The 11,024-nt window shown below is 36.4% G+C and overlaps 1 protein-coding gene across 1 annotated transcript in view; it reads left to right on the top strand.

Moving 5' to 3' along the window:
- The first annotated feature begins 315 nt into the window (after window positions 1–315).
- Window positions 316–11,024, top strand: part of bnc2 (basonuclin 2) — a 234,007-nt gene continuing 223,298 nt past the window's right edge. Inside the window, 1 exon segment of the mRNA XM_048197181.1 lies at window positions 316–843. Coding sequence (XP_048053138.1) covers window positions 841–843 — 3 coding nt within the window. The 5' untranslated portion in view covers window positions 316–840.

Here is an 11,024-nt window from a genome sequence, read left to right as displayed (position 1 = left end):
AGAGATACCTCTTATCATAATATAACTGTTAGTCTTTCCATCCTAACACCAACAATAGAAAATGACCACTATAAAAAAACTAAACATCCTTAAATATAATATAAACTACTATATAACATAACTTAATATTAGCATATATTACTCTTCACTTGAAGATAGCATATTACTAAACATACTAGAAGATAGCATAAACTATCAACTATACTACAAGATAATTAGCAAAAATTACAAGATGATAATGTATTATCAACTACTGTATACTAGAAGATAATGCACAGCCAACTACACTAGAGTAAAATATATCACCATGTTCCTTTGGATGTAATGCAGCAGTCAGAGAGAGCTGACTATGCAGAAGAAATAGCCGGGAGTGAGTAGACAGTCAGTTTTCTCTTCCCGGACAGCCAGAGATTTACCCCGCTGCTTGAAACTACCCACCCACTTTAGTCCCGCTTCTGTCCCGCTTCAGTCCCGGTGGAGTGTCTTATACGAGCGGATCTGGAACAGCGGAACCAGCGCTGGGCTTCTGGATCCACCGAAACAGCTTATATTTCAGCCAACGTGCTTCTTTCGCTTTACTGAGACCCGGTACATGCGAATGACGAGAGCGCAGAACTGACTCCGTTTTTTTTTAAATCAGTGTTTTCTAAACGATAAAGGACAGTTGTTCTTGTTGTTCCTAATGTTATAATCGCTTTAAAACTGAGGGGACAAACATAAAGTTTTGAGTGAGTTTAGAGAGATTTGCGTAAAGAAGAGAAGAGGGAAGAGGAGAGAGTCCCCCCACATGAGGGCGAGATCTGACTGAACTTCATTCTGCCATTCACACAATATGAAGAAATGGTGAGTATGACCGATCAACAAATGAACACTTTATAATAACTCTCATTAATGACATTAACAAACAATAGTGTTACAGTATAGCGCTCATAAGATCACTACACGTACACGTAAATAGTTACAAATGTCATGAAACTGTGATACAAATAAATGAACTTAAATCTGTTAAGCGGTATACTGTGTCTCGTAATGACTTAGTTTACTGAAGTTTATCGAAACTTTTGGTCAAGTAGTTTAATCAGAAAATCTACAGCCTTGAGCATGTTTACAAACTTGCTTTAACAAGCAAGTTAGAGATAAACAGCTTTACCTGGGGACTGCTTTCATCTAAATTTTTCCCTTGTTACGTTAAAAAAACCCCACTATGAGTGAAACAAGTCGCTTATGTATAAAAGAAAATGAAAATTCAAATATATAAATCGTTAATAGGTCACGTGAAAACTGTTAAAACAAAGTTACATTTTATCAGTATCATCTACAGTTTTATCTCAAGCACAACTATAATAGATACATATAAAATACATAACATAAAATAACAGAATTTATGAATAATGTAATATAGAATTGTATGTTGAAAGAATATCCGTAGTATCCTTAAAAAAAAAAAAATAGTAAAAACATATCATGAGTTATCCATGAAATAAAGTCAAATAACTTCACCCAAATGTTTATTATTTCAAATACTTTTTTAATGATTTTTAAACAACCTGGTTTTAAATGACAGCTTTCATCATGATTTATTTTAAATGTATTTTTGTACATTAATCATCTGAGCAATGCATAAATGCAAACAAATTTATTCATTTAAAAAGATAATTTTCTGATTTCTGTGCAACCTGTTGGTGACGATTACAATATTTTCTCTCATGCTTCTTTTCATCATAATGTTTATTGCTTTTGCTTTTCTGAAAAGAAAGAAAGTGATTTACAAGGGCAGGTGAACACTGAGGTATTTCATTCTCAGAGAACGGCGAGACAAGGAGTAGATATCGCTGAATATATGCAACTGGAAAAAACATCTCCCGTTACTCTACTTAAGTATTTATGAGATTGGCGCTTTAAATTATTATTATTATATATTTTTTTTGTCCTAATCTCAGCGGCTGTCTGTGATGGGGCACAGTTGTTCAAGTGCTGCAGTCAAGAATGCCAATTTGCATTCCAAGAGTGTCATTTGATGACTTTTATCTGCACGGCTCCCCAGACTTTTCTGGACACTTAACATTTCATCTGCTCCATGTCAAGAGTCAAACGCAGTTATGTCCCCCTTCTCTATCTCTATCCTCCTCGCTCTCTTTCTCTTTGTCTTTCTCAGTTCCATCTCCTTTTTTTCTTAAAAAAAAAAAAAAAAAAAAAAAAAATAGATACCATAGGTTCAGGGCAGGAGTATGGGAGAAATGAGAGGGTGTGCGAGAGAGAGGGCAGGAGGAGGTAAAATGAAGAGGTGCTTTCATGTTGCAGGCGCAGTCTAAGGCTGAACTTGTCAGCTGTGCTGGTGTGATTCTCCAGGGGCCCTGGCAGAGTAAGAGGGTAGATGATGGTTAGACGGTTCAATAAGCGCATGGACAGGTAGCCCTAGTGATGTCCCCCGGAGACATTGTCTTAATGAAGAGCAGGTCCACTTAGCCCTGTGTTCTCTGACCCTCTGCCTACTCACCACACACACACACTGCTCATTTGATCTAACAACCTCTTGAACCTCTCAGTGAGTTCTGTTGGTGACACATGTACAATTGTCAGAGTCTCTAAGCAGAAATGTAGGACTACTTAAAAATTGTCTCATTGTCTTAAGTCAAAAATGAAAAGCCTTATGCTAGTGCAATCTGTAAATGAGGAAAGTGGAATGCGGAGCACTGCTGAAACTCATCCATGTCCATACTGATAAAGAGACAGTTTGTTATGGATGGATGGGGTGGGTATAGCTACGACAGGTTGGTCAAAACACCTGCAAAAAAGTGAGAATATCCAGCAGAGAATAGTGTTTCTTCGATGTGAAGAGAGGGTTAAAATGTCTTTCGAAGTTTTGTACATTTACTGTTAGAAAAGAGGCATTTTCTCCTCCTTTGTCCGTCTGTGGATTCTTGTGATGGACATTATAAGTGAACGTGTGGATGAATAAACTAAAGAAAAAGACTGAAATTTAACTAAAACACAGGCAGTTACTTCACTGAGAGACAGAATGATAATTAAAGAAAACATTTTATATGTTCGGTCGAAAAAACGATGAAAGAAAAACATGCAGATACAGAGATAATTTTAAATCTGCTTTAAATGGCATTTCAGTAATGAGAATGTTACAATAATTAGGCTTCATTGTTTATTTTGTATTGTATTCTGTATTTTCTAGCAACCTCACAATACATAGTTAGACCACAAGTGTTTTTAACAATCATATATGAATTAATCAGGAAACGTCATATATTTTTAAGAAATGTAAGATTCAAATGAAACACAGGTTTTTCAGCTTAAATACAAAAAAATATTGTTTTAAATGTATTGATTACCAGACGCATCATAGAAATGATGTTATCTTTGTTGTTGCAATTGTTTTTTTAGGGTTTGTGGTTTTGTGCCGGTATGCACACAAGGCATACCATCATCAGTAAAGTGTCCAACATACACACTTTTTTCCTATTAAAATAGCATTTTTGAATTTTTCCACAACAAGAGTACACGCTTTCTGTTGTATTTCTGTGATTAACTGCCAAGGGTATTTTGTTGCGGAATAGCTGTAAATGTTGAGGTAAAACAGAAATACTCTAGTGTGTCAGCTGCTAGAACTGGATTGATGACCTGAGGAAATGATAGTTTAAGGGTAACCTCTGCTCTCTTAAAGAACTAAGACAATAATTCACTTCTATTTGTGGAGAGAACCAAGCTGGGCTGGGGATGTTGTGGATCTACAAGCTAGCACAAAACAGAAGCCTTGCAGTGACTTAAGTACTCAGTGGGGAGGTGTATGATTATTGTGGGTGATTTATTTTTTATAGTTTAGATGGAGGTACTACAGAATAAGATGTTTCACATTGTGTCATACTGAATGCGCTGGAAAAAGTGGAAACAATGGGATTTCCAGCAGTGCATTTGTCTCTTAATAAAAAAGAACAGGGATAAACCTGTTTAGCGATCCCGTGAGGTCCAAGGAAAGGTTTGATTAAAAAGTGTCACTTCTGACTGAGCTCGAACTAGAGTGTTGAAAGAAATCAGATATGACAAGATAAGTGGTAGGTCTTAAATAAATTCCCCAGAACTACACAGCAGCACATGGACAAGAGAATGTATGAAGCTGAGCTATATTGTGTATATGTTAAAATTCAAATTATTATTAGAAAATATTTAGTTTATTTATATTTAAATATTTAAGCAACATATTTATTTATTTTTTGAAAAATGGTTTTCTTGATCTTGTATTTTTTTTTTTTTTTTTTTTTACCTCACTCTGTGATTGAGGCTCTGGTTCCTTGTGTTTTAATAATTATTAATCTAGATACATGCCGTGGTCCTGACCTAGTCACTTTTATTACGATTATTTTTGCTGTCTATTAGAAGATTTTTTACAGAAAGGTTAGAAACATTTACTGTAGTATTATTTGTACTACTTACTGTAAAAGTGCAGTAAGTTCATATGTAGGCCTACTTTTAATTGGTGAGTGGGAATTTTTTTTAGGTGTGTTGATAAATAATTGTATTCAAGTATGTGTGTGTATCTTTCAGTGTGTTTATCTGTGCGTGAGTGTGCAGAGAGCGGGACAGTGCAGCTCTTGAGCAGACAGAAATGCCGCGTCTCAGAGAGCTCTTTCATGTGACTGTAGCATTCCACTAATGCAGTCACAGCAGCGATGCACAAGACGAGACATGCGTCCCGTCCTCCCTCTGCCATCGGTCTCATCAGTCGCTCTCTGTCTTTCTCTCTTTCTCTTTCTATGACCTTAACATTTATCAGAGAACCCTGTGCAAAATTCCTCTCAGCATCTGTGGAATGAGGGGAGCCAAACATGTTCACACACAAACACACATGAACACATAGCCAAGAACTTTAAACAGGAAAACACACTGACTCTCACATTAACTCTAATTCTCTTTTTTTGAGTTTCTTAGCATATACTTTTTGTGTATTTCTTAGTTGTTTTATACATAAAATGTAATGAATACTCTTATATTATGATGTTTTTGTTCCATGTCGTTTCTTTCTATCCATTTCATTAATGTACGCATAGCCCCTCTGTCTGAGATTGAGGGAACAATAACAAAACAGCCCCACTGTCACCGTTATTAGATTCCTGCTTTCTTTACCAGGCAACCTCATATTAAAAGAGAGAGAGGGAGAGGTGAGGGAAATGAGCCGTGGACAGAGTTTGTTGAGTGTGTCAAGGACATGTGCCACATGTTGATAGCACTGAAGACCAGGGGTGAGGACGACACAGGGAGGGAGAAGAGGGATCTGGCCAGACGACAACTCCGCTAGAGAAGTTTACTGATAACACAAACAGTTAGTGTAGGAATTCAGTTTTTAATAGGTGTCTAGAGGAAAGGGTGATGTTTGCTCTCACAGGAGGAACTTGTACACATGTTTCTCTCTTATTCTGTATTGTACAAAAAACAAAACAAACAAACAAACAAACAAAAAAAGCAAATCTCAGTGTACCTCACCATGGCCAAATGGTTGCCCAGTACTCAATACTGCTTTAATCCATGCTCACTGACTAATTGGGACACTTGTTAGTCGTCTCGCCTTAAATCTTTAATAAGACTGCATTTCATTGTGAAGAGTTCAGATAGTTTTTAACTATTTTCATCAGAGTTTTGTCTTTGAGAGCGTCATTTCATGTTTCTCACTAGCAAAATGGCTTTGGTGATGTTCCTTATTGTTAGCAGCTTTATACTCTCAAGACTTTGAGAGAGCTTCATCTTACTTTTGAAGAACTATATGCAAAAAAAAAATTCTGAATCTTTTCAACAGGACAGCGTAAATAATAGTTCTTATAGAGCACAAGAAAAATTATAGAACAAATTCCGAGTTCAATATAAGTTTATTTATTTATTGTTTGTTTGTTTGTTGTAATCAACATAATGCCACAAATGCTGTGGATTGAGTTTAACTTGAATTGAACCTGGAATATTCCTTTAACAGAAAGAAATAAAACTGAAACTTTTAACATGACATTATTTTGGACCAATATAAAGTTCATAAATTGGTCAGTCAGTCAACCATTTTGAGGTTGGCAATAAGTTCACTGAAGCTACTCAAATAGAATAATATGTTTTTCTTTAGCACAAGAAACTCTTGTTACAGATGCTTTGAGGTATGATCAATGTTCATGAACTCCATGAACAGTAACTCTCCAATGTGATTGCTATTATTTCTCTGAGCCATTTTGGAGTATGTGTAGTTTTATGGCTACAGTGGCATCATTATAACTAATGTCGTCAATACAAGCTATAATCTGCTATTCATCCATTGGTAAAACACCATGAGTGTCCATCAGTGTTAAAGGGTTAGTTCACCCAAAAATGAAAATTCTGTCATTAATTACTCACCCTCATGTCGTTCCACACCCGTAAGACCTTCGTTCATCTTCGGAACACAAATTAAGATCTATTTGATAAAATCTGATGGCTCAGTGAGGCATGTATTGTCAGCAAGTTAATTTACACTTTCAAATGCCCAGAAAGGTACTAAAGTTATATTTAAAACAGTTCATGTGACTACAGTTGTTCAACCATAATGTTATGAAGTGATGAGAATACTTTTTGTGCACCAAAAAAACAAAATAACAACTTCACTTATTCAACAATATCTAGTGATGGCCGATTTCAAAACACTGCTTCATGAAGCTTCGAAGCTTTACAAATCTTTTGTTTCGAATCAGTGGTTCAGAGCGCGTATCAAACTGCCAAAGTCACATGAACCAATGACATTTCGAAACACTTATGATGTAACGAAGCCTCGTTTACTGAAATCACGTGACTTTAGTGCTCCGAACCACTGATTCGAAACAAAAGATTCGTAAAGCTTTGAAGCAGTGTTTCGAAATCAGCCATCACTAGATATTGTTGAATAAAGCCGTTATTTTTATTTTTTATTTTTTTTTGGCACACAAAAAGTATTCTTGTCTCTTCATAACATTAAGGTTGAACCACTGTAGTCACATGAGCTGTTTAGCTGTTTTAAATATAACTTTAGTACCTTTCTGGGCATTTGAAAGTGTAAATTAACTTGCGTCAATGCAGGCCTCACTGAGCCATCAGATTTTATAAAAAAATATCTTAATTTGTGTTCTAAAGATGAACGAAGGTCTTACGGGTGTGGAACGACATGAGGGTGAGTAATTAATGACAGAATTTTTGGGTGAAATAACCCTTTAATGTTTTGTTAAGCAAGTCTTGGTTTCCAAATAATTTCTTGCATTTCGAAACTACAGTAAATACTAATATCTTACCTGGAAATCCTTGGGGATAAATGCAATAAAAGTCATTTTTCTTTATTAGGTCTTTTCTCCTGGCCCTCTCTTTTTTTCTCCTACATGCCAGTAACCCAACACCACCAGAAAGAAACGAACAGCTCTGGCAACTAGTGAAAATCCTCAAAATGTTTCTCGCTATGAGACACTTTTTTAATTTCTTTATAGATATATAACTGTGTGCTATAGTGAAGCGAAGGCTGCTAATCGATATTCTCTTATTGGGTGTGTGGTTTTGGTCAAATATCTCTCTTGGTTGTGCCTCAGGTGAGGGGCAGCAGACTAATAAAGCATGTTGTGTCTCAGGGGCAGAAGCAGGGATGAGTATGGATTAGTCAGTGTACCCTTCCTGTGAACATACAGTATAGCTCAAATCTGGAGCTCTCTCTCTGTATGGAAGGCTTTATTCATGTCCTAATGGAGCAGAGAGTCAGCACATGTCAAATAGAGATGAAGGAGGTCTGCAGAAATGCTCTCCTGCCTGTATGTTTGTCCTTGGTTAAGTCGGATTGCCTGTGGCCGATCCTGTGTGGCTGATGTCTGAGGAAAGTTATGAAAGAAGCCATTCTATTTAGTAGCTCTGAACTCAGAGATTAGGACACTATGTTTTAGTAACATATATGGTGTATTTAAAGACTGCTTATTGTAAAGGGTTTACTGATGTGTATTATTAAACCTTCATGTACTGAAAAACCAAATGAAACACCAAAATGATCTAAAGGTTTTAACAATAATAATATATATAGATTTGTACTGTAACACCCTGGTTTTCCAGTTTTCTCTTGAATAGATAGATATGCTCAAATACACTTCAATAACAGCTCAGAGAGACAAAGAAAGAAGGGGAAGTGAGACATAAAGTGTGCCACTCGCAAGCCAAGCTGTTATTATAGACTAGAGCACCCTGTCATAAATACTCATAATTAGATGCTTCCAGAGACCTAATAATTTGACCATGTAACACAAAGTATCTTGAGTGGCAGAGTCACTTTCCTCTCTCCTCAGCTTTATTTACTGCTGAAGTGAGCCAGTAGTCTCTGTTTCTGCTTATAACTCGCTAATGGAAGGGTTGGTTAGTACAGTAGCTTGGCTGGTGACACCCTATATGATTTCTCCTTTCAGTGGTGTCATCTGAGCAAGTCCTGTGTTCATGTTTTTACATGTAAACGCCACTCTGTTCCACTCCAGTGCTTCAGGCCTTTTTTATGAGCCTATGAAAATTTCAGCTCCTTTTTTGACTTTTAAAAAAAAACAACACACATAGCCAGCGCTGCACAACCCTTTCTTTATTGGCCAAAGGACCTTCATCAAATATCATTCAACCTAACAAAGTGTCCTTCACTCTATTTTATAGTTACGTGCAAGATGTAAGTTCATCTTTCAGATCTTACTGGCCAGGAAGGCTACATTAAATGTTAAGAGCATATTGGTATGTTAGCATTGTGCCTTTGTACCTTTCATCCAGCATGTCTTTGTGAAGCTTTAGCTGAAGCAGTTCTCCCTGTCTCCCACATCAAAGCTTCTCACATCTTCCGTCCAGGTCCAACTACTGTAGCCTATAATGTCAATTTTAGAGTGCAGGTTTCAGTAGCTCTTCCCAGCTCTGAGTAAATGGAGCATGTTTAGAGTGCCACCCAATAATGCTAGCAGTTGGTCCATATCATGCTTTTCTGAGAAGAATCACTGTAGTGTCTACAATGGTATAGAATATTAGACCATGGTTGTGGCTTAAGGTCTGTTAAACCAAAAGTTCTTTTTGTTCACTTGCCACTGCGTCATACTCATTGTACACATAATGTAAATTTCACCATTAGCAAGGTCCACTGTGTAGGTGAAGCCCAGATTTTCTAGTCTCGCGAACATTTGTGTACTATTTGAACTCAATGTTTTTGCATGTGCCAGGAATTGTCTCTGCTAATTGGTGGGTCCACTAGTTGCCAGTGCTCAAAGTTGGGCTGCTGTTTTTGGGCTACTTTTTACTTCATCAAGAAGATGCAAAATGCCAATAGGTTGAAACAACAAAAATAAGAGTATAAGAGTATACTCAGAAAAGGTAGAATGCTCTATGTAAATGCAGGATGTAATGATGGGCAATAATATGTTACAGAATATACAAATTCATAAGAGGTGTTACAGTTTAGCCTTTGAGTTGTTTAGCTTGTCCAGTTCTTTCCTCATGTGGTAGCTTGACTGTGCCAGAGTTCTTCAAAAGGCACTAGAAACTTTCTAAGTTCACTTTTATATCACTGTGGATGCAACAGTGTAACTCAGAGCCCATCAGGCTTGGAGAGAACATTAAACCAGTGCTGGTCATCTTGCTCCTCAGAACACAGGTCATTGTGCCCTCAGGCAGGGATACAACTGCTACACAACACATGCTACAATAATACGAATTCTAAAGCACACATAATGGGATGCCACAAATAAACAGCATTTGAACTCTACCTGAAGCTTTGGTAACTGAAATGGCTTCATAATATTCATTAAGGTACAGTGCATTGGTTGTTTTTTCACACAGAGATTCTTGAAAATTTCTGTACAAATTGTTTTCTGGTATTGCGTGACTTTGTTCATCGATGCTGCTAGACCTTTCCTGTATTCTGTGCTTTTATGCACATGATGTCACAGAAGGCGAGAGTCACCCTCTGAGTGGCAGCATTGGTGTTGCTGTGAAAAACACACAAAACACATCTAAAATAGGAAAGAGCTTTGCGATTGTCTGTACAGACAGATTCATCAATACATTTGAGCTTTTACAGACTGCCAAAAGCTATATAAAAGAGAAGCAAAAAAATTGCTGCAATTTGCAGAAACAACTGGGATCCAGGCAGTGAAACTTGGATTTGCAGTTACCATGTTGTTAGATACAGTATGTTAAATTTTGGGGTAAAATTATACCCTAAGTTAAATATTGTATTTACAACTCATAAATTAAATATTTACCATCTTATATTCTGCATAACTGTAAAGTTTTATGTCAGCGTTTATTAAAAATCATCCATTATGATGAGCCTTGTGTTCTACAAAGGGGGGGCAAAGCAAGTTTAACCCTCATGTACTGTTGCGGGTCAGTTTGACCCATTTTGATTTCTGGGTTGTTGGAAACATCAGTTAACCTATGTTTTATTTCTTGAAATTTTGTGACTTTTTCTCATTTTGGGTCATGAACATGCATGCACATTTTCAACACGCTGATGTGTTTTGACATATACACACAAAATGACTTGTGTTTGTGATGTTGTGACAATTTGAACCGCATATTTTAATGATATAAGGCAACAGACCCAAAATAATTTCTTGGTTGTATTTTGTTATTTTAGTTTTTTACTACCATATGAATTTTTACTACCAAATTTTATATGATCTTACTGTTCGTGGGTCAATTTGACCCATATAGTCACCTGTTCAAAAGCAACTACAGACCCAAAATACAAAACACTTCTTTGATGTATGTCAGAGCTCTTCAACTCTAGTCCTGAAGTGTCAGTGTCTTACTGAGTTTAACAACTTTATATTTTCAAAGTTTGTGAAAATAAAAAGTTGCTTTAGCTGTTAACTTTCTGTCCCAATTTTGAGCATAGATATGAAAGTGACTTTTCCAACTTAAATTGTTAAAAATCTTGAATACTTCAGAGCACAGACTTAAGGGACTTTTAAAGGGAATACTTCATATATTATTGTAGAAGTAAAAATGTTGTGAAAGTTAAAAAAAATTACAGAAGT

The sequence above is a fragment of the Megalobrama amblycephala genome, linkage group LG7 (assembly GCF_018812025.1).
Source record: "Megalobrama amblycephala isolate DHTTF-2021 linkage group LG7, ASM1881202v1, whole genome shotgun sequence".
Lineage (NCBI taxonomy): Eukaryota > Metazoa > Chordata > Actinopteri > Cypriniformes > Xenocyprididae > Megalobrama > Megalobrama amblycephala.
This window is presented reverse-complemented; position numbering and strand designations above follow the sequence as displayed.